The sequence below is a fragment of the Sceloporus occidentalis genome, unplaced genomic scaffold (genome assembly GCF_023333645.1).
Source record: "Sceloporus occidentalis isolate IW3139 unplaced genomic scaffold, rSceOcc1.0.p SCAF_15, whole genome shotgun sequence".
In the NCBI taxonomy this organism is placed as follows: domain Eukaryota; kingdom Metazoa; phylum Chordata; class Lepidosauria; order Squamata; family Phrynosomatidae; genus Sceloporus; species Sceloporus occidentalis.
In genome coordinates, this window is record NW_028316995.1 from 15,865,894 (window position 1) to 15,890,962 (window position 25,069).

Here is a 25,069-nt window from a genome sequence, read left to right on the forward strand (position 1 = left end):
ATTGTTCCATATACTTGAAATCCAGTTATTTATTATGCTACTTAATGTAAAACCAACAGAGGGCAGCATTCTGTCCGAAGACATATGGCTAATATATGTTCGGACAGAATGCTGCCCTCTGTTGGTTTTACATTAAGTAGCATTGTTCCATATGCTTGAAAGAAATCCAAAGTTATTATGCTACTTAATGTAAAACCAACAGAGGGCAGCATTCTGTCCGAACATATATGGCTAATATATGCTGCGTTCCTGCCACACACTACATTTTTAAGATGGTGTAGTGTGCAGCCGAGCATATCCAGCCGATGGCTGCACTGTGCAGGACGCTCCAGCTGCAGATGGGGTGAGTGAGAGATGATGGCCAGCAGCCCAGTTTGGGAAAAAAGATGTGGAAATTTGAAATTAATTATTCTATAATTTGTACGGATAAATGAAAAGTATCCCCTCTAGGCCATTACTTCTGAGTCGATCAGTGATAGTCAGAGGTAGGGGAACAGTAAAAAGAATGGCATTTACAAAAATACCTCCACTGGACTACCAATAAGCTCCCTCCGCTCTTCTGATTTTACCATAATACCAAGTGCTATTTAATACCCAAACGCTTCCTAACAACAATTCCTTTAATGATTTAAAATGTCAGACACTGGAGTTTGTTTCCATAGAAACACTAAAAAAGCTCCTTAAGCGTTTCTGTGTAGTTTTCATGTGATTAAACCCTCAGAAGAAAGAATAAAATGGCAGATCTGCTATGGCATATTTGCTTGGCATACTATCGAGTGCAATTATTGTTTTGTCTGATGGAACAGCATTCTTTACAGAAACTATAAAATGAAATAATTTGTTGCGGTCACTGTGAAAAATGGAGATGAAACCAGACGTTGTGTTTACTAATTCAGCATAATGAATGTTCAAAGAAATTTTTGGGGTTTGGAACTTTTATCACCCCACAGCAGCAGGTGTCCAAAGAGCATTGAACCTGGCATGCTTGGTACCTACTATTTAAAATATTAATAAATGATTCAGTTATAAACTGTTTCAAAATAAAAGTTGCTGTTCAAAGTTATGTTTTATTAACACACATATATTATAATCATTTAATTTGCAAAAATACTAGCTTATTATTTACACATTATTCATTTTATGCATATAACCCTGCTGACATGTGAGATATTATGTGAGCCGCATTACTCATAGTATCTAAAATAGCAGCTGGGCACCCAAGCAAACGGGGACTATTTATAAACCGCAATTCTGGTGCTTGATGAGGGGGTGATCCTGGGCCCACTTTGTCAACAATGTATCTCGTATGTGGTTCACATTGAAACGATTAACTACTTTCACACAATATACAGATACACACAAGATACACAGTGTGACACTCAACAAAAGCCAAGGAAGTATAAGTTATGGCATTTTGGATGCTTTCTCTGCTTTACTCTGCAGACCAGCCATATTCATTCATTTCTTTTTTCCCTCATTTCATTTTCTCATACATTGCTTTTAATCTCTAGGTTCATGTCTCTCCTCATGTTCTCCCTTTCCATTCTTCCCTCTCTTATTAAATTCTTACTTTCCCCTTTTATATTCCTCTCAGCCTTTAATCTCATTGCATTCATACCTTGATAAGTCCTTCATAATTTCTCTTTTGTGACGTTTCATTCACCCTCTTTCATCTTTTCCTCCTCATTACCTTCATGTAGAGGCTGAGCTTATTGCATTGTGGTCCGTGGCAGGGCATAGACCTTTAATTTCGTGCCATTCCACTGAATGTATCTGGTGTTTTAAGTGCTGCTGTGAATGATAGTAACGTTATCTCTGGAATCTGCTTCCACCGAAATCTTCAGCATTCACCCTCCTTCCCAACATTCAAGAAACATCTCAAAACTCACTTCTTCAGAGAAGCCGCACCATCTTAGCTGCTAGAACTTCCTTGTCATTGATACGACCACCATACTACCTCTCACCTTTCTCTGTGCCTTATGTTTGTCACCCCATTCCCTCAAGATTGTAAGCTTGCGAGCCGAGCCTCTCCACCTAATGTATCGGTTTGTCTTAGTCTATCAATTCTCGTCTTGTCATACCCCTTGAATATTTGTATTGTATTAAGCTATGCGTACATTTTTGGCGCTATATAAATAAAAGATAATAAAAATAATAGCTGCAACGTGTACAATGTCTCAAATGTCAACTACAGTTATTAGCTTGCCCTGATTGTGTGACCTCTTGTGGATACCACAGCACCTCCAACAGTCATGTCAATTTCCTGAAACTGTTCCTTTCATTTGCCGCTTTCCCCATCGCCCAGCTAAACGCCCTGCAGGAAATGCATTCAGCCAAACGTATCTCCCTGCACATGATGTATAGTGTGCATGCGCAAAGTTTTCCCTGCCACAGACTGACAGTTAAAAGTTGCCAATCTGGGGCAGGAAATGTTGGTTCCTGGAGGAAGAAGATCCTTCTAATTCCGTGCCAGGTAAGTGCTTCATTTTTTATATTATTTTTCATTTTGGAAGAATGCATATTAGTCCTCACTGAGGGTTAATGTTACTCAGAGTACTTTAGCATGCATTTTTCTATAGTATAGGTGTCAGGGACAATAGACCGTCCCTTTGGGTCAATGAGTTGCAAATCAGTAGAAACCCTAAGGATAGTGAATAAACCCTAAAGTTATTTAAATATACAACTCTGAAAAATTGTGTTTGCAGAATTTTTGAAGCTTTTCATACTTGGCATGGCCCTGATATTCTCATGCATTTATTTTAGAATAGCGGTGAAGGGTTAGAAGTTTAAGGTAAACCTACATTTAACAGTACAATTATAACATTTGCTTCCTCACCAAAAATAAACCCAATTTTAAAACTGTGTTAAAAATCTAGTGACATGTACATAATATATTTAAAAACTTGACTTTGCTCACTCCAGTGGTAAAGGCATACACTGCAGGGGTTAACCAACATCTTCACATATTATTATTGGGTTTGTTTTGTAATAAATACATTTGTATACAATAACGCCATCATATTCTGCAGCACTAATATTTACATTAAATATAGCAGATTACTTTTCCTTATCGATGTATCCTACACAAAACATTATTAAAGGGAAAGAATGAATTGACTAGCCTAGCTGACAGTGAGAAATATCCTTCTACCAAGTATAGTTCTGCGTGTGTTTCATACAGATAGTCTGCAGGCGCTTTCTGCTGCTGTGATGATTTAAGTGAAGCAGATAGAAAGATTAAGAAATGCACATGCAGGGGAATAGGGGTAATGAGTACTGAGCTATCAGGACCCAGGGGGACAGGTCTATGCACCAGATCATGGGGACCTTATCTGCCACAGAAGAATCAGAGGAGGGGACAATGCAGGCCAACGTGGTGCTCAATATAAAAAGTTGCTATTACGTTTCCTGAATGTGAAATGAGGAGGAGCAGCAGTAGGGGAGTGTAATTCTAGCAGCTCCCAGCAGAAGACTTGTTGCAGTTGTGGTTATCATCTTCAGCACTTAACTCCTACTAGCCTGCACTTTAAGATACTTCTTGGGCTTCAACAGATCATAGAGGTATAGACCTGAGCACCTTGGAAACCCTGATATCTCTGAAGATGACAGCTACATTTGTAAACAGACTGATCTTGAATCAGGTGCTCAGTAAGCACCATGCTCCTGCAAGGATCTGCCAGTGGAGAAGACTTGGAGCTAGACATTGTGTGTCCTACCAACAACAGAAGGTGCAACCATCTCACCAGGCTGCTGGCTCTCAGTGGGATGTCCATTCTTACATGCCAGAAGCTGCTGCCTTGCCTGCTGTGCAAAGTTACCAAGAACTCATACAGCTGTCGGTGGGCGACCCTGAGACTTTTTGGGGTGTGCTGGCCAGAGAAAGGTTGACTTGGGTTAAGCCATACCAGACGGTTAAAGACTGTGACTTCACTCAAGGCCGGGTGAGGTGGTTCCTTGGTGGCCAGTTGAATGTGTCTGGTGAGTGATGTGACGTTCGCAGGTGGATTGCTTACAGTGACATCTGCTTCCCAGGCTTCTGCGTCATCGTTTTAAGCTCAATGTGCTTGATTAGCTGTGCCCATGCATATAGCTCGTATACCGGCACTGTGCTCCCCCGTGTCTCTGCATGGACCTGCATATATACATTTCATGCAAAATACCCCCAAATACTTCACATTTGTGTCTTGCCTTAATATGGCTCGATCCAAAGCAGTCCTCTCAACACGAGGTTAAGGAAGCGCTTAAGGCAGATGCGGCTATATGATCGGTTTACCATTCTCTATAAGTTTAAATGGGAGGGGACATTATTGGATCTGTGCCGGTTATGGGGGGGATCTAATCCTTATCCGACAACAATACATTTCCAATATGACGGTACATACATGCAATAACAGTGCCTTTTTATTATATAGCGCTTTTTTAATATGGTGTCTTAAACCTGGCATGCGTGAACAAACCAGCTGGAGTTCTCATGCATCGTAGCCGTCTTGTTTTAGCGCGTTGGGAGTGAACGAGTTAAAAAAGGCTTCTTTTTTTTTTCTTGGCTCACTTCTGCACTGACGTTTCCAATACATTGAGAAGAATGGGATGGGCCCAAACTGCGCATCTGATTGGCTAAGAACTTAGAAGAGGGGGCGTGGTTTGGTGTAACCAAAAAAAACCCCTACTTTTGAGAAGCTCTGTTTGTGTCACATGCTGGGTGCTGCCCAACTGGCTTGGGGTGGCTTTTGTGTAGAGAGCTGGCACTCGGCCCTCTGTTAATGTCTACGCCTGAACAAAGTAACTGCCGCTTTAACGTAATCGGTGTATTATTTCATTCACAGAGGATTTACATATACAATTCTCGCAACTAGAAATAAAGAAAACTAACAGTGCTTGATTTTTTTAAGTCTTGTTTTGCCCTAAAATTCTAATCTAATGACTCTTAAAGGGACACTCCGGTATCCCAGGGGTGCCAACTGACAAGGGCAGACTGTGCCGGGAGGACGGACCACCGTCGATCAGTGTGTCGGTGCACAGTAAATGCATGGAGGGACTGATCCAAAGAGTAGAGTGCGGCCACCAGCAAGGAGTCACTAAGTCCCAGCACGCTGCCTGAGCGCCAGGATATGATGTCATTTCCCAGCTCATAGTCGCAGGCAGTGTGTGAGGACCATGAGGGTGCATCGGAAGGGAGTGTGTAAAATATTTAGAAATAATAGAAACTGCAGCCACTGAAAAAGCTACTATTAGTAATATAGAATAAAACGTAACTTTTATCCCGGGTTAGAAAATAAAAATATAGCTATGTAGATATATATATACAATAACTGTTTTTCTGGAGATATATTATCCGGAATTATCCGGAATGTATATCTGTAGAGAAGGCTGGTGGCCTTGAGCCCAGGTGGACTAGGCCACCCAGATAGCCCTATGATATGATGACCAAAACCAACACAAAAAGTACACCCTACCCTTACGAAAAAATTACTGCAGTTTTTCTGAAGTAATACTGCTGTTTTTTGGACATGAAAAAACTGCAATACTGCACTTTTACTGCAGTATTACTGCACTTTTACTGCAGTTGTACTGCATTTGTACTTCACTGTACTGCAGTTATTTTTGTACGGAAGTACAAATGCAATAAAGCTGCAGTACATTGAAGTACAACTGTAGGTTTGCAATATAAAAAAAAAGTGCAGTAAATGTGCAGTAAAACTGCAGTACAGTGAAGTACAAATGCAGTACAACTGCAGTAAATGTGCAGTATTGGAGTTTTTTCATGTCCAAAAAACAGCAGTATTACTTCAGAAAAACTGCAGTAATTTTTCGTAAGGGTACCTCTCATGTACAACAAACATTTCCCCCAAATGACTTAATAGACCAAATGAAGCACAAAAATGATCCAGTCAGGGGTAAACGCTGCCTAAGACACTGTGATGGCTATATGCGGTATTAAAAATAAAATACATAGTAGCATTATTCTGGTAGTTGCCCAAAACGTTCAAATCAGAGTAATAGAGACAAATGCCTCCCGCTGCCAGCTCGCCTTTCGCCTTTATGTAAATGTGTACGCTGAGAACTGTAGCAACTTGTCAGCATTGCCTTAGCACATGGTTTCTGAATACTACATATAGCTGACATGCGGTGATAAATGACCGAAGGAACACGTCAGACTTGAGCCTCAACAAGAACAAACCAGACGGCAACCCGTAGATGAGCCTCGGCCTTGGCTGCCTACATTACCCAGTTGTGTGTGATTTAACTCCAAATTATATAAGACATCAGATATTCAATACGTGACTACTTAGGACTTCAAGCTTCTGCAGTCACAATTTTCAAGCTAATTATAAGGAATTCTGATTAACCGAGTTATAGAAGGGTAACCTAAACTCCTCTCTGATGAGCAATTATGTCAACGTTTTGTTTGCAAAGAGCAATTAATTGCTGTTTTGTAGAACATGATTGCATAATCACTGCAATATTTTGACACCTTATTGCATGGCCTGCTCATTATATATAAGATTGGAATACCTCAATAGAACATCAGGACTCTGGTGTTACATGTGATACAATGAACTTGAAATATTTTTGCCACCGACTTCTTACTGGCAACTAGAATGTGTTTGAATGTTGGATACTTTTGCTTTAACTGGACAGCAGCAGAGATTCCAGACATGTTAGAATCTTTTCTTCTCGCTTGTGTTATGCATGTTACTAAGGGAATGATTTTCCATGCTGCAACATCTATTATCAACCTTTGGCATAGTTTCCAACACAAAGTTCACAGCCTGCGTTTAAAAATAAAGACACATCTAAGGTATACGACAAAATCATTGGGCGATAGATAAAAAAAAATAATGTATGTCGCCATGAAAAGTACAATTACTTGGCTGGATCTAATATTTTCACACGTAAGTGTTGGTGGAAATCATTTATTGGGGCCACAGAAGACTTGATCTATTCACTAAAGCAAGCATCTGCAGGAGAGTTTCAACTTTATGCATCATAATGGCCCAACCTCAATGATGCTTTTCAACAAAAAGGATCAGCTGGCTGTATATAAATTATAGTTAATGTCGAGATATGAGTAATGCATAGCTCATTTTTGGAAGAGATACTCACTGAGGTTGGCTGTCCATAATGCTTAGTGTAGTCAGAGAAGTCAAATTACCTTCAGTATCTGTTTTAGTGAATACACTCCATTGCAAGTACTTAAGCGGTTGTAGGGGTGCAAACCAATTGGCTCTGGAATATTCCATCAATGCCCAACATATAGTCCGAGCTCCCAATGTTTACGCTGCCTCTCTTCAACCTATCATACTTCAAATTAAGACCATATCATTGGTTCTTCCATATACCTGTCCACCATGTGACTCTTTTAAGGGTACAATTCCTATGACGCCTTTGATGGCCAGCCAGCCATCAGGGATCTTGAGAAGAAGAGTTGTCATCTGTTGCATCTGGAGACCAGATATTCTTTAAATTAGCGTATGGGTTATATTCTCTACATAAATTTGCCCCACTGCCTTTAGGCCTTTAAGCCCTTAAGGACAATGGGCGGTCCATAAACCCATTGAAAACAATGCATTTTGAGCCCGTACATGTACGGGCTTTGTCATTAAGGGGTTAAAAACATTGTAACATCCTTTTCTCTCTGAATGGGGATTTTTTGAATGTTGTATGTGTCATGGTAAGTACTTTTTTGTGATCCTTTAACCTTGTTGTATATACCCTTGCTCTAGAAATAGCATTCAGTTCATGTGAAGACCCATTTGTGTTAAAAGCTCAGGTTCACCTTGAGAGGCACATGACGAATGGTTCATAAAAACAAATGGTTCATAAAACTTTGTGTCTGTAGGATGGAGTTAAACAAAAAGAAATACACTTAAGACATGTTATGCATTCTTTATTCAACGTTTTTTATAGCAAAGCTATGAGTGAAATACGGTATAATGTTACATTTAAATGACTTTCTCTGTTTATTGACACTGCCCGTGTTCCTAAAAAAAAACAGTCATGAAAGTATAATTCTGGCGTACTGTCAATGGCTGTGCTTTTTATTGCATTCTTACTAACCTGAAATATTTTCATTGTGTTTGGGGTCAATGTGAAAGTTTTGCAACTAGCCCAATAAAGTAAGTAGTAATCTCTGTTACCTTGTAGTTGTGAATGAATGATTTTATAGGCAAATATTATGTTGGTTCAGAAAACAAAATAGGCTCTGCTATAGTTTATTGGTGAGGAGGTGGCTGGAAGTCATTGAGGTCCTGAAGGCACCTTATAGGAGAGCATGCATTTTATGGTGAGAAAACAAACCATGAGAATTTCAGTTTTGAAAACACGTGACGTAGCCATGCATTAGGAATGACGCAAACAGGGTTTGAATGCAGAGTAGGCAGGGAGGCATCAAGATGGAGGCTTTGTTAAAAAGAGGTGGTATGTAGGAACCATTGTTAGGAAGTTGGCAGAATTCCATGCTCCCCCTTCGCATTCCACTGACTTGGACAGAGACTCAGAAACCCCGAATTAGCTGTGACTTCCTATGGTAAAGCTAATAAGTCACAGTGTAGGACTTTGTAAATATAGGTTTTCTTGTAGTTTCATTTTTTTGTTTTGTTTTATTTTAAGCATGTTCATGAAATAAACAAAAGGTGAAGTACACAGAAACATGGATGCAATCTCAGCTTACATACATAGCATGAGGTACATAGCATTCAGGGGATTAATACACACCTCGTACCCTGCAAGAATGGACCATCAGAACTTGGTATCACATAGTTGATTTCTTGCTGACCCAAGTAATTAGTATCAAACACAACTGAAATTGTAAAAGAAAAGAAGAAGTTGGGGTAACTAAAGTTTAAGGAATGAAGAGGACGAGAATGAAAGGGGAAGAACACTGACAGGAGTCATGCTTGCTAGAGATGAAAACAGCTAATGGAAATGTGTTATCTCTAAATGATGAGGACCAGGATTCCCAAATTTGATGAACTGTATCGAGATTGTGCTGTAATCTTCTCCATGACAAAAAAGATTCCAGATGGATGAGTGGATCTTGGCTTTAGATGGGATGTCCCCTCCAGCAGCAAACTAAAACTTGTGTGGTTGCAGGACACACTCAGTGAACTAGTTTGATTTGTGTTTTATTGAGTTTAGGAAGGGTAACATCCATTCTTGTAGTTTTCTTATTGCTCACTGTAGATTTTGCCTTGATGCAAGACATAATCATGTTAACCACTATGTCTGGATAACATCTGAGTGCTCATGTCGTGTCCCTCAAAGGGGCAGCTCAAGCTTCCACTCCAGTTAAAGAAGAAGTCTAAGAGTCTTCTGTTACTGATTCTCTGAATAATTAATCTTTCCTTACCGACCAATACTGATGTGCATCAATTATGTTAAACGGACCAGCTTTGGCCTATTTTGGTGGCAGCTCTCCAGGACTATTGAAAGACAAGGCGATATCTTGAATTGTCTATTAAGGCCAGCCAAGCAAGCAAATTTAATGTCTCATTCTACATTTGAATAAGCCATTTGTTCAAGCGATGCGTAGTGCTGTTGTTGCTTTAGGACTGAATTCTTTCCTGTCTGATCTGAGCGTTTATTCACATTGATAACAAGGAAACTGATTTCCCCAACTGCAGCATTGTTAAATCTTTTAATAGAGTAATACATGATCAGCAGCATAGCTGATGTTAATTGGAGCCTCCTTTGCAAATTTATGACATGTTTCTTGTATTTTCTCACAGTGAGAACAGCTTTCCAGTAGAACTGGTGGAGGTTAATGCAGTGAGGAAATGTAACAAAAAAAGGGGACTAGATTGGCTGAATGGCTCATAACTGCTGTCAGATTCTGTTTCTAATCAATGTTATAGTTTCTTTGTCGTTAATCAAAATCATGCTAGCTAGGCAAAGCCACACAAAAATAACACTTTCTTACGCTCAAGAATACTAAATACTCTATCTCTACAGTGAATTGCCTAGACAAGCATGTACATCAGTGTCCAGAAAGAGTTGCATTGATTTGGGAGAGAGATGAACCTGGGACCCAAGTGAACATCACATACAGGTAGGTCGCAAACTTTTTATATGTGTTATATTACAAATAACCCGACTGACTACAATTTAAAAATTATTATAACAATCTGTTTTCCTTTGCTTATTTTCATAGAACATTTTGTATACTGTTTAAAGATATGTGGGGCATAGGGGTCAGGCGCCCCTGTGCAGCTTGCGGCAGTTATTATATTATCATATACAGCAAAGCATTTCTTCCAAGGCTGAATCCTTTATATGATCCATCTTTTGTGCAGGTTGACACACCCTAGCTTGTTTGTTACAAAACTAGCAAGGACCCATTGCAGTGATTGGGGATAGCTGCACATACAGTGTGCTTTTTTAGAATTTCATATTTATCTGTTATATGTCTAATCAAAAGGATTTGTTTTTTGAGTTAGAAAATGAAAAGACACTGGTAAAATATCTAATATATATAATACAAGAGAAGTTTCCGCACATTTTTAATATAAAAAAAATCCTATATATATGTATAAAGAAACTTTTATTTATATATATATATATGTATATATATGTCACGGAGCTGGCTAGTCCGACTGACTACCTCCGCTGTCTTGTGCTCCCTTAGCCTGGGACAACACACTTTCCCCGGTTCCCCAGTCACTAGCCGAGACTCAGTGTAGGGTAAAACCAAACGAAGACTGATTTATTTTAGACACACGGAGCTGGATATATCCAGCAAAACACACATTAACATAAAACAAGATATTGGGACACAAACCGCCCCCTTAATCTGCCTCTCAGAGACAACAGGGGCAGTAACGGGATTAACAATACAATAGGGGGGAGACTGATTTATACAACATTAAACATCAAAGAATGGTGGTCACTCCCTGGTGGCAGATCCTGGCTGTCTGCCGTAGATAATCCCCTCAACCAGTGATGAGATGATACTGCTGGGGGTAGCCACAGAAGTCTTTACAAACCCAGGGCCCATAGTCAATAGGGAGGAGGCTGGCAGTCAGGCTTCTCCAGTGGCCCCAGTGATGGAGGCTTCCGTCACAATATATATATATATATAATCGTTGGTGATGTTGGGTGGAGCTTTAAACAATGTCCAATCAGAGTGTGTATAATGCTCTCTGAACTCTGATCCACTTCTTCTAGTTCCCCTCTACTCTGACCTGTTACCCCCTGCTCCTCTTTGATCTCCTCAGCCCCTTCCTGCACCCTCTATCTCCTTTCTGATCCCCAAGCCTCTTACTGCCCCCTCTGCCCCGCTCCTACCCGTGCCCCTCTGCTGTGATCTGCCCCTTCCTTACTTCTGAAATTGACAGAATACTGGTTGGATCATGAGGAAAATCCATTTCATGTTTGCTACAATATATATTTCTGATACCAGCATGGTTGAAAAATAATGCATTATACCATTCCATAATGCACATATACTCTATTGCATAATAACAAGAGAATTGTAATGATTTCAATATACATTATTTCAAGGTTTCAGCATTTTGAACACATTTCTTACCATTTAGCTGTGAGACTAAATAACAAGGCACATGCATTATCTTCGTGCTGTTTGCTACATGTCCTGTGACAAAACCATTCTTAGTCAAGAGAGGTCAAAATAACCTTCAGAACTCAATTGTAATATCAAAAGACACCCAGTATCTAAATTGTTCACATGATCTGACATGTTTGCAATCATTCACGTTTGATAGGGCTGGTTTGGTCTGAAATTCACTATCCTTTATTGGGGAGAATTCTTCTTTAGAAGAATGATTCCCAAAGGGGAGAGTCATATCATGAGACTGTGAATGTGCCCCCTTGAGCATGTGCATTTTTTCCTATATGGTATTACTTAGTAAATACTAAAGCATTATCCAACTGCAGGAAAATCAGGCTCCTTTCGTTAATTTGTCAATTAGTCAAAAAGCTGTACTCGACCACATGCGGGAGAGCTTAATCATGGTTCTAGTCTGGTTCTGGATTGGCCTCTGTAGCATAATTTATTACACGGTACAATCGGTCTGTACCATGTTTTTCTATAACTCCTTTTATTCTGCATTGTTTGCCTATGATAAGGCATTCAGCGTGATTTTACAAAGTTGTGCACAGAAGCCTCTGACATAGATAAAAATAAGTAATAGCAGAAACCGTACCTAGTATGAAAGGTACGTTGTTCTATCTAACCAAACCTGCATGACCTAGTAATTATTTAGTTCAGAGGCTGTAAGAACGCGTTTGTCTTATTGAACTTGTGAAGGACATTGAGGGTTCAACTTCAACAAGGAAGTCAAAATAATTGTTTTTACTGGCACCGCAACTGTATATAAACTGCAAGTGAAAGTTGCATAACTATGAAATAGTTCAGTTTTTATCTGGTAGTTTTGACTGGCATTGGCTTTATTTATGTGTCAGTAAAGGTGTCATCTTCTCTTGCTCTTCTAGATGACACTAAGAACATTATAAACAATGTTAATGCCTCAGTTTCCCGGAATGATGATTTTACTAATTATATTGTGTTAGAATGAGATCTAAGTAGACAGTCAACTACTACAAATATTTGGAACAAAGGTTGGTTCGGAATATCACATGATAACCAAACAATAGTTGCTACCTGGTCAGCAAGGAAGTATGTTTCATAAATAACGATATATATGTGTCTGTAAGCACAGCCATTAATTCCACACTGTATTCAATAATCAAAATGTTTTTTTATGGGCAGCCCTGGTAGTTTAAGGCCAGCAGCCACATGATGACGGTAGTATGGCCGATGGCTGGATATGTGTGGCCGCACGCTATCCAGCCGCTGGCTGCACACTGCAGCACCAGATCTATCACTGGAACTGTGTGGCACTGTTGGCCAGTGGCCCACTGGGCATTTGCCTGGTTTGTTAGATGGCCAGTTTGGGCCTGACTATGTACTTACAGTACACATAAAAAGCACTGTACTTAAATCAAATGGGTTTTGGGTTTTTAAACGTTGTGGACCACAAGAAGCCATCTAATGCACCTACTATTGTGTATTTATTAACACAGAAGTTGACAAATTTGGTTTAAATGTTGAAGCAAGAAAAAACTTTTTTTTGTACCTTTGCCTTTGTTGGCTCGGGAGGGGGACGTCCACTAATGATGACAGGTCTTCAGTACCCTTGTGGTCCTCACATGGTGCTTGCGTCTGAGTGCAGGAAAATGATATTATATCAGACTCAGTCAGCGTGCCAGGACTGAGGGACTGTGGTATAACTGGCCCAAGGGGAGGAGAGGTTTAGAGTCACTGGCATTGGGTACCAATATCCTGCAAAACCTATAGGAGCCAGGAAGTTTTTCCTTGTTGCCACGGTGACCTGGCACTTGGCGTTTATTAAGCCCTGTATTAACAGTAAAGTAATGTTTTGAGGTTACAGGTTTTATTATCATCGTCGATGCCCTTGTTATGTGTATGTTCAAGGAGGTCAAACATGTCTTTCCAGTTCTGGGTGTTGACTAAATAAAAAATGCTAGTCTCCAAAGCAGTTGGCATGATGCAACGTATAACGTATGGTTTGGCTATAGCTATAGCATTCATTGCAACAATACTTCTTTAATGATATGAAATTACTTTGTGACTGTAGATATGCTACTGAGATTCCTAGGTTTCATATTGCGGCAAAGTACAGTATACTGTAAATTGTGATCATGTTGCTTATTTTATGCCTTGGCACTATTTTTATTGTTTGAACAAACAGTCTTATTTTTAGTGAAGGTGTTTATATTTTGCATAATATTATATACGGTACATTCAACCTATTTGTAGCTTTATCAGAGCAAGCCATTTTACCCCTCGTTTCTATATATCTTGTTTAGTCCCAAATGCAGTGTCTAAACCAGTCAAAGGGACTGAACATGGAAGCAATGGAAGCAAGGTTTGTGAAAGTGATTGATGTCTGTGGAGCATGTTACTCAGTTTCCTGACACAGAATCTGTTGGTTTCTAAATGTGATCTCTACATAAAATACCTCCATACCTGTGGGGCAGTAGAAGTAAAATAATGACTTCCGAATAGATGATGGTCCTTATCCGTGAATTTAACCTTCTTTTATAAAACGTGATACCCTTGGCTTTCCAACCCTGACCCTTAACATATTTTATACAACGCAATTTGCAGATTTGTTGTAGTTTCTTGTATATTCTTCTTGTCTTCCTCGGGCACAAGACAAAATTCTTGGCCTTGTATCTACTACTCCCTCCACCTCTTGTATTTTGTCTTCACATACTATTTACCCCAAATAAAAAAAAAACCTGAAAAACATCTCTCTAAACCCACATATCTGTAAAATGAAAAATTTCTATAGTAAACTGTTTCAGTTTTTCCCGTAATGGAGAAGTGGCCATGTTCCTCTGAATAGCGAGAACAGTGCTTAGTGTAATGTATCACAGGGTATGTGGAGGATAATAACATGTATAGTAATGTCAGGGGGAATTCGTACATATGGAAAGAAAACATAACATAAATTAGTCCACACTTCTATGCCCACATTCTCTAAATCAACCACAAACTATTGGTAGTAATGCATGGATAAAATGATTTTGGTCAACCCAACTACTTTAGTTGCAATTATCATAGTCATACAAAATATGGCTTTTTAAAATGTATTGGTATATTATTCATACTAAATGTTGGACTATACATCTAAAAGTAAGTCCTTTCCTTAAAAAAAGGATGTATAATTTGGATGGGGAAATACAGTAAAAATGAAAAAGGGGAATCATAGCTAAAAAAACATGGTTTTGGAGCTCAGTAAAGAAGGGGTTAACTGAGCAAAATAGTACATTAGTTAACGAGATATGCTAATGACAGGGTCCAAACACAATTCAGTAGCTGGAGCTTTGTTTAAATCAGCAGTGTTTCTGACTAGGATTTTTTTGTATAATTTAAAGGGCACCTATTGTGATGTATGACAAGGTATTATGGAGAAATGTCTTCTATTCATTGCATTGCTAAATTGCATACATACATGAAGTCTTACTGAATTTTAACTTTTTTTGTCTATTTTTGCACAATATTAATATACCTGGGAACACTCTGGGTTTCGCCCGGAGACTTCGAGGCAAGAGCCTCTTCTCCAGGTCTCCCGGTCACTATAGGCACGCACCACTCACCGACCACTTCACCATTAAAAATAGAATGTGTCCTGCGATAGTCATTGTGTTAATTTTTCTTAGAGCTGTTTTTTGCTGTAGCTTCAGACAATAGCCCAAGATCATTAGATCAGAGCAGTCTGTGGGCGAAAGCTGCCCCCCACCCCAGCCACTTGGGGAAACTGAAAGAAGGAAATTGTAGTCGCAGGAGCTGTTCCCTAAACAAAGGATTAATGTTTTCTTTCAGTCTCACGTGCAAGGTTACTGTATTACGATACAATAAGTGTGTATTTGCTTTGTAAATATATGTTGCTACCTTTCAGTGTATGCAAAAATATTGTATATTAATGGTTCTGGTAGATCTAAACATAGTACTGTAAATATGTAAATCAATGGAGATATATAACTAAAAGATAATAATAATAGTCCCACCACTCATTGCACGCTGCACAATGTTATTAATAAGTGGATAAACCTCCATTTTATGGTGGATACAAAGCATTGTCATATGTGGAACCTCGCTTTAAGCTTTGTGATTCCATGGAAAGATCAAAGATTCGAACATAAGCAAATGTGAAAAACTTGAGGAAATAATATTGAGATTCTCTAGAATTTTTTTCTAGAAATAATAATCATTATTGTCCTTGTTCATAAAATTTGGTAGACTACATATAAAATATGGAAGGCTGGAGGTCTTGCTACCCCTGATGAGTTAAACTAGATCCTTACAGAGACTATCACAGGAAGGTGTCAGACATGTGCATGATACCCAATTGAGGATAATAGTGTGTCTATAGGTTTTCTTTATGTTGGTAGTGACTGCATAAACCATATCTTGAATCTTCCCATCTCAGGCTACATGGAGCCATTCGCCTCAGGAGAGTGGCCTAGTGAGGTTCCTAAACATTCTTTGGTGACATTGCACATACACTGCATTCGCATAGGCTGGTCTCTTTACTTGTCTTATCTACACATAGTCTAGCATTGTATTACACATTAACTAAATGAGTACTAAAACCATCGCAGGGTTGGTGAACTTGGAAAACCATTCTGTTAACGCTCATATAGTTTTTTTTCACTAAACTGTGACTATATAGTCTAATGGCAATAAGGATTTTTTTAATACACCAGTGCGTATGTTTATTTGCTGTTCCGACCAGTAAAATGTAGTACATTGTTAAAGTGACAGATCTTGCTACAGTTGTACACAGTTAAAAAACATTTATCAGGTATGGCCGTCCTACTAGTCAAAGTGTCACGGACATTTTCAGAAATAATTCTACGTAGATAAATACTTTATCAGCCTCTGAGAATGCAGACTAATATACACTATATGGACAGTGCCAAATGCTCACATGCGTGCAACGAAATTGCTGGATTCACACATATGCATGCTACGCTCTAAATTAACCACCTAGACTTTTGGATTGTGTGTGGCCAGTGCATCAAGTAGACAGCCCCACACTAAAGTATTGGATCTGCCACATGAGTGGCACATTCATGCAACAGGCCACCGGGCATTTGCCTGAACTGTCCAATGACCAGTGCAGGTCACATTGTAATTCATGATTTCTGCCAGCATTTTAACCAAGATGTAGAGAGCTACTTAGCTAAGCCACTAGATAACATTTGGCCTTAGGCAGCCAAACCCCTACCAACTACAAAAAACACAATAAAATCTAACAATCATAAATATGTCACTATTTCGTTACAGAGAACTCTTAGATACAACATGCCGAATTGGAAACACGCTGAAGAAATATGGGATTCAAAAAGGAGACAGGGTAGCCATTTACATGCCTGTGTCACCTTTGGCTGTGGCTGCCATGCTGGCTTGTGCCAGAATCGGTGCTGTACATACTGTGGTCTTTGCAGGATTCAGTGCAGAATCATTGGCAGGAAGAATCAATGATGGTGAGTGATCCATAAAATAAAAACCTGCTTAAACACTCTGTTGGCTTGTGAAATCAATAGCTACCTTACTAATGTTTCTATTTTGGTTCATGAATTTGTTCTGTCATCATATTAGCGATAATGCAAGGCACAGAATTGCTTCCAGCTAACATCTAACTTATACCTTAATCATTTGAGTGACAGTGTAGTGTGTGTGGGTCATTATCACTGAAAGGGTTAATATGGGCTTCTCATATGGAACTTTTCCCCCTTTCATTCTGCATATCATGCAGTGTCTATTTAGCTCCAGGTCCAGATGTTCCATATACATTGATGTGAATGAAATGCCTGTTCCCCAATAAATACAATGCTATATAATATATGTAAGATTATAGAAAACAATGAATGTATATGAAAGTACTTTGTAAGTATGATGATGATGTAGTGTCTTTTATTTTAGCTAACATAGCAATGTAATGGCAAAACATGAATCTAGCAATGTATTCTTGATCAAAAATAAGAATAAGATACTGTGGCTTTTTATGTAAATGTTGAGTAGAGATTTCAATAAACTCATAGTTACCTGTACTGGATCCATTTGTTGATGATAGGTCAACTCTTAGCCATGAGAACTTCTGTGACAAATGCATAATGGAAAAAAGAACCCTCAGAAATACTTGTTAAAATTCCTGCGCTAAACCCCGAATATTGGCCTTTATTCGGGCCAATACGGTATATAAAATTAACCATTGTTTCTCACCGCTCACTGTCTGTTGTAGTTTTGACCAGAGAAGTCAGCTCTGCATGATTAAAACCTTTCAACAAAATATTTCTGTAACATTTTTACTAACTGAAAAAAAGAAAAATAGCAATATAAGATATGGACAGGTCCACTTTAAAGACAGGTTAGCTAGTTTTCTGTAAAAAAAAATCTGTAACAACAACTCTACACTGAAATGTGTGCTACATTTTCAATTAATTGTTTCAACTTGTCATAAAATGACTTGTATCAATACGCTTGTCTCGATAGCCAACTGCAAAGCCGTCATTACGTTCAATCAAGGAGTTCGGGGTGGACGTGTAGTAGAACTGAAGAAAACAGTTGATGAAGCCATCAAGACCTGCCCTTCTGTCAAACATGTCTTTGTAGCTCAGAGGACTGACAACAAAGTCCACATGGGTAATCTTGACATTCCTCTTGAAGAAGTAAGTCAACTAAATGTCTACTTATGCTCTAGCCTATAGTTGCTTGAGTGTATTCATGAAGGACAGCAGTGTGGATGACACAATTGAATCTAGAAAAATGTGTGGATTGTATCTGTTCTAACACAACCTACACTCAGAAATAAATGCAATTGAAAAACAAACATGAAAAAAGAAATATAGTCAATGTTTCAAATATACCATATCCATTTATTTCCAGTCTGAATTTCAAAGCACCTGTCAAAATGCTTAATTATTGTTACTATTAGCATTATTTTTAATTGTTTATTTTGAACTGTCCATAAATGCTAAATTTGGCTGTTATTCCTGCTCTATTACATGTATGTATATACTACATGTAATATACATGGTTACTACATGATACTGCCAAATTTACTTTTTCTGACAGCCACACTAAAGAAGAATGGATATTAAAGTACTTTGTGGTGACTTTAATATTAATTCTTGAAAAACAAAGAAACACTTACTTTAGGTAGAACATCTGTGGTCCGACAATCCTTGATACTGATCAGTGGCAAGAAACAGCTTCCATTTAAATCAATGGAAGAGCTTTCTGCACATGTGCATAGGGGGGTCTCATTGGAGGGGAGGACAGGACTGGTATTAAGTATACCCCTTGTATGTATTTTCATTTTGGTAAATGTTAAGCTTGTTATGTATGTAGCATATACGTAGTTATACATTGTAATCTCTTTGTTAGCTGATCTGGAATTTACTATATCAGCTGGGTGACTATTATGTGGATAAAACAATAATGACAATTTTACCAAAAAAGGTCAAACGACAATTTACCCTTCCTTCTTTTTCTTGCCTGTGTTATGGCAGGAGATGTCCAAAGCTGATACAGTTTGTGTTCCCGAAACCATGAACAGTGAAGACATGCTTTTTATGCTATACACCTCGGGTAGCACCGGCAAACCAAAGGGCATAGTACATACCCAGGCTGGATACCTACTCTATGCTGCACTGACACACAAGGTATGCACCTTTATGAACTGATAGATATGTTTTTTGTATTTTAAGAGAAACCAGTGGTTGCTGCCATATCCATCATTCCATCGTTCCAAGGTGTACGACAGGAATGTTTTAAAATCACTCCTAAAGGCGATACAGAAGAGAATTAAAAATACCAATCCATTTATTTATAGAGTACCTACAGATTCTGTGGCTCTACTACTTTAAAGGGACAATGGAAATAAACATTGAAAGTGACAATATACAGAATTGACTGCTTTTGTTAGTTTATAATCTATTAGGTGGTTTTACAAACAGGAGTATTGACATTGTATTCAGTGTTATCATTCGCAAGCCTAAACCATGTTATAGCATCCTGTGTAATAAAAAATATATATATATATCATTAAAAAATATCACAATTATGTGCAGTTTCCAGGCTAGGCTTTGTCATACCGCTTGTAAACAGATACTTCCTGAGGAAAGAATCAATCTACTTTATGTAAAACAAAAAAAAATTCATCATCACATATCTTTTTTTGAGATGCCATTTCCTGTTATCAGCTAAAAATACATATATTTGCTGAAGTTTGTGTAGCTAACTTGAGGCTTACTAAACTTATCAATATCCAAAACCAAGGGATTACTGGCTGTTAAATACGGTCTTTAACCCCACTCCAGCTAGGAGGAAAGCATCGCTTGAAACATTAACATTACATAAAACCTGCAGGATATCAGATAAATAATAATGAGGTATCTCCCTGCGGTTGGTGGGAAAGGCACTGAATAATATGTACAGTTTACCAATGCAATGATACTTCCCGTTCTTCCTCCTGTTAACGGTTTTGAGAAAATATCATACAGAAAATAGAGCTTTAAACTCCCAATGTATTTACTAACATTATATGAACTCTGCTGAACCATTGAATATCCAGTTTGTGTTATTAAACATTCTATATACCGTATATATATCACTGGCTCTAAGTGATAGTAGAGCTGTAAACTGGTAGCCACAAGGTGTTTCTGTAAATGTTTACTTATGGATCTTGATAGAGGTGTTTTCTAGCAAATAAATACATTTATTGCTGTTTATTTTTCCATGATACCTAAAAGGAGCTGCATAACTGATGTTAGGTGCCATATGTATGGACAGCAATTATCTGGAACATTTAGTTATACTGGGCATTTTTGTCTTATTCATTTTAATTTGATTTTCAGAACATATATGCAGTATATTTAAGATCCATAAGACCTATAAGTAAATATTTATGGAAACACTCTGTGGCCTCCAGTTTACAGCTTCAGAATACAAACAGGTCTGCTAGCACTTAGAGCCCGTGATACTAATATATATTGTTGGTAGTGGTGTATGAAAGTAAAGTCCGACACGACTTAATAAAGGACATAACAGTTGTATAATTTTTCTATTGATTTGAATCACAGTAAAGTAATGTTTTCAAGACACGTTTAGAAATGTCCTGGAGTAGCCAGAACTGGAAATGTCAAGTTACGCAGTATTCAAATTCATCTAACATTCATAAAAATGGATATTTAAATAAGAGATGAAAGCTTATTTTTAAATGTGCAGTTTTTGTGTTAAAAGTGGTGAAATCGCCATAGCAACCATGAGACTTTCCTACTGATTTCCCTACCTTTAGCACTTTGCAACATAATTGCTTCTTAAAATATTTCTATTATGTAGAGTTGTACATTTGCTAAATCTTTCTTTAGTTTACCCTCATAATTTTCTCCTCCCTTTCCCTCTCAGTATGTGTTTGATTATAAACAAGGAGATGTGTTTGGTTGCGTCGCTGATATTGGATGGATTACAGGACACAGCTATGTTGTCTATGGTCCTCTCTGCAATGGAGCTACCACAGTGCTGTTTGAGAGCACTCCAATATATCCGGACCCAGGTCGGTTCATTTAAGACAATCTATATTTACAAAGATATACAGTATATGAAATATCTCAATTCCAGGTGGAGCACTGTGTCTCAACAAATGTCACTTCATCATTAAAGGCCTCGAAAATGATTCTTGTTCACTTGTACAATGTAGAAAAATAGTACCAACTATAATTCCTTATATTTTTTTAATTCATCATGACCCTAGAATCACAGTTCATCATCTGTTCCTGACCCATAGGTTATATATTATTGACAACTGAAAAACATGTAAATTCTGTGCCGTTGTTCAGATCATGATCCTTTTGTTCTGGTTGGTTTGGTATGTAGTGAGATCCCCACCATTAGCTTTGGGTGCTTTGAAAAGCATATCGTTTTTCTGAAACCTTTCCTAATTCGAAACCATCCTTTACAGTTTTGACGAGCAAAATAACATCTAGTAATATCTTGTCATTGTCACATTCAAAATGCATGAAAACATCTTCCTCAGTGATTATAATGATTCATCTTGGCTTTGTCCATTGCATGTACATATTAACCCCTAACAAATCAATAAAATAACCACAGACACAGAATTGTAAATTGGATAGAATTGGCCGTAGCTTTATTTAAAAGGGTATAAGAGGCATTACCAACACAAACCATTTAACGTAATAACCAAATAACTTCTTATATATAATACACCAAATACAATCCGCCCCTTTCTCAGCCAGATTGTGTAACACCAAGCCTCTATCCACCTCAACACAGAGGCGACCTTTACCCCTTATAAAACTACGACAATATACATATTACATACCTTACATTTAAACACAAAAGGGGAGAGGGGGTGGGACGCTTGCTCAGCAACAGCTCCTTGAAGATTTCTCTTGAGGTGAATTTAATCTCCCTGCGCGCAGCTTATTTATTTATTTTAGAGTTGCCTCACGCCGTGAGCACAGCTGACTGCACCAATCAGCTGTGCTTATTTTTCCCGCCGCACAGAACGCCCACTCAAACCTCGTGCTGCAGCACAGCTATAACCAATCAGCTGCGCTAAATAAACTGCCTGCCCAGCAACCTAGAATTAGATTTAGCTAACCTAGCCCACCAAAACTATATGCCTTAACTTTCCTGACCTTTTAGTGACCCCTGTTAACCCCTATAACTAATGTCCAGCAATGGACAATTAGCGCGCCGCTTAGGCAGCTTGCGCTTTCAATTAATGACATCTGCTGGGCCATTGGCTAAATACTGTCTTCTTCTTGTATGGCCCTAAACCTAAATGAAAACATGAGGTTCTATTCTACTAACAAAACGTCACTGAATAGTATTCAACTGTCCCTTCTAGAATTATGTGTAGCTCTGCCCAAAACTTATCTTTTGACACATGACAATCCATGGTGATCAGACCATGACATCAAGATGCAGAACCTGGAATGTGATTCCTCAGGTCCAAAAAAATATATAAGCATTAAGATCCTGCACAGTCATCTCTGTACAGATACTACACAACAAAAACTGGTAGCTCCAATCAAGTGAATCACATAATTACAATTATTTTCACTAATGACCAGATTCAAATGAAAATCATACCTCAGATTTGTGAATAACCATGGTCAATAACCATAACTATTGCTAACCCTACTGTTCGCTCAACGGGTTAAACTATTACTTTGTTTTTTTATTAGATCATTCTTCTACATGATTTATGATGTACCCATGACCATTTATTGTACTGAAATGTTTTCACTCTGGGGCTGAGTGCTTGCAAGGAATGTCTTGCAAAAATGTTCTTGGGTTTACCAAGGCCGTACCTTGTCGTGTATTGCCGTGACTGAACGTGTCATTGGTCTTTGTGCAGGTCGATATTGGGAGACGGTGGAGAGGTTGAAGATTAGTCAGTTTTATGGAGCACCAACTGCTATACGTCTGTTGCTGAAATATGGAGACGAATGGGTGAAGAAATATGATAGGTCATCTTTGAAAACGTTAGGATCAGGTGTGTGTATACAGGGAGCACTTACTGCCTTCGAGATACTTGATGCAGAAAAATCGTGTGTTTTAAGCTGCTCTATGAAATTGTACTAAAAACATTTTAGAATGGAAGTGCATTTCATCTGAATGGTATGTAGTAAAATATTAACTAGTGGTAAGTTAAACATAAACCATTTTATGATTGTACACTGTAACTATTTCCAATATTTTTGTATGTATTATTAAAAACATGTTTAGGAATAGTTTTGATTTTTAGCCTAACGATTTATTAATTTTACCTCTTTCTGATTCATCACTCAAAGTATAGTTGGGGGATAGCTGGGGCATCTTTCAGCTGTTTGTACCCAGGAATTCTTACTTGTTGTAGCTACTTTGGTCACAAGATAAGAAAGATCACAATTATAATAGCTTATATACAGTATATGATCACATATATGTGTGTGTTAGGAGCTTGAGCAATTTAAAGGAGGCTGTAATCCTACATATGTATTAGCATAAATCTCACAAATGGATTTATCATATATTATAATAATAAAAGGGAATTTCCAGTAACCAATGCAGCCCCATCAATGAAGAATTTTTATTAAGGTACTTTGTAAGAACTTTAAAATATATTAGGCCTTGTTGGTACTCAGGAAGAAGAGGATCGTATACATCACCCCTGGGTTTAAGATAACAGTCACAATGACTTTGTGAGTTATCCCTTATCACTTTATGTAGGTTTGCCCAGAAGACTCTTTATTTAGGCTACCATTACAAAACTATTATTTTGCTTATATCTTAGAGTATTAAGATACATTAGATAAATAGTCATCTAAGACGTTTGCTTTTCTAGTTAACAAAGTTTAGCCGTGTGTAGTCTTTATATTATGTGCACCCAATCATATATAGCATTCCTGTTTCGTGCACATTTGCATAATACCAGGAGGGCGATGATGTGTAAATAACATAACCTGATCAGCCTTGTGACATTGTCACGTGTTTTGGAAAATGTTGCCCTTGAGCATTTTAACACACAATCATGTAATGTACTTTAATGACCTTTAGCTTTTTACTTTTACTTTAGTGGGAGAACCAATCAATCATGAAGCCTGGGAGTGGTTCTACAATGTGGTGGGAGAGAAGAAGTGTACCCTTGTTGACACATGGTGGCAAACAGGTAAATAACAGCATCTAGATTAAACCAAGGTTATGTTTGGTTGTAAAAATTCTCCATCTTTAATATTTTCTGTTCTCTTAGTGGCCCCCTAGTAACCACATTCCACTTCATTGTACTTGCTACTGGCAGCTGCTGCTGCTGCTGATGTCCTGGTCTGTATTGCACAATATTATCTGCCTGTGAGCATGCTTACATTACAGAATGCCTGAAGATGCAGTTGCTAAGATAAACCTGGGCAGGGGGCAATCTGCAAGTAGAATGCTAATTACATAAAATTTATTTATATAGCTCCAACAGCTGAAAATGAAAATCAGGAACAATACCAAACTGGTACAAAAGGAGAAGAGGGCCCTGCTCTCACGAGTTTACAATCTAGTTCTGGATCCCTAACACTATGGATTCTGTCCTTGTGTTTACTGCTGAAAGACAAGCCTTTTCCCATTTCATTCGAGCTCCAGTTGACATCTAACCACAATCTCTACATGAGCTTTGTGCTCTTGAGCCCTGCCGGCATGGACAGACTGTGCCAAATGCCTTAGGGTGGCTCATACCACTGGCCGATGGACCACTGCCTTACTCCACTGATCAGTCCTCGGTGCACAGTAAATGCAAGGGACTGACCGAGAGAGATGAGTGTGGTCGTCAACAATGCCCTCTCTATCAGGGTTTGTTGAGTCCCATCCCAGCACGCCTGAGTTTGAGTGTCAACATATGACGCCTTTTCCAGGCGCTCAGATGCAGGTCGTGTGTGAGGACCGCAGGGGAGCACCAGAAAGGAGCTGTCCCCGGCTATAAGATGCTGGCTTTTAATTATTTAAAAAAAATGTGCCGCT

The 25,069-nt window shown here is 38.5% G+C and overlaps 1 protein-coding gene across 1 annotated transcript in view; it reads left to right on the plus strand.

The window, feature by feature from the left end:
• The first annotated feature begins 3,602 nt into the window (after nucleotides 1–3,602).
• Nucleotides 3,603–25,069, plus strand: part of LOC149303312 (acetyl-coenzyme A synthetase 2-like, mitochondrial) — a 32,421-nt gene continuing 10,954 nt past the window's right edge. The window contains exons 1-8 of the mRNA XM_089481430.1: nucleotides 3,603–3,978; nucleotides 9,952–10,048; nucleotides 16,838–17,037; nucleotides 18,047–18,222; nucleotides 19,066–19,218; nucleotides 20,963–21,110; nucleotides 22,944–23,081; nucleotides 24,144–24,236. Of these exons, the coding sequence (XP_089337556.1) occupies nucleotides 3,603–3,978; nucleotides 9,952–10,048; nucleotides 16,838–17,037; nucleotides 18,047–18,222; nucleotides 19,066–19,218; nucleotides 20,963–21,110; nucleotides 22,944–23,081; nucleotides 24,144–24,236 (1,381 nt within the window). The remainder of the gene's footprint in view (nucleotides 3,979–9,951; nucleotides 10,049–16,837; nucleotides 17,038–18,046; nucleotides 18,223–19,065; nucleotides 19,219–20,962; nucleotides 21,111–22,943; nucleotides 23,082–24,143; nucleotides 24,237–25,069) is intronic.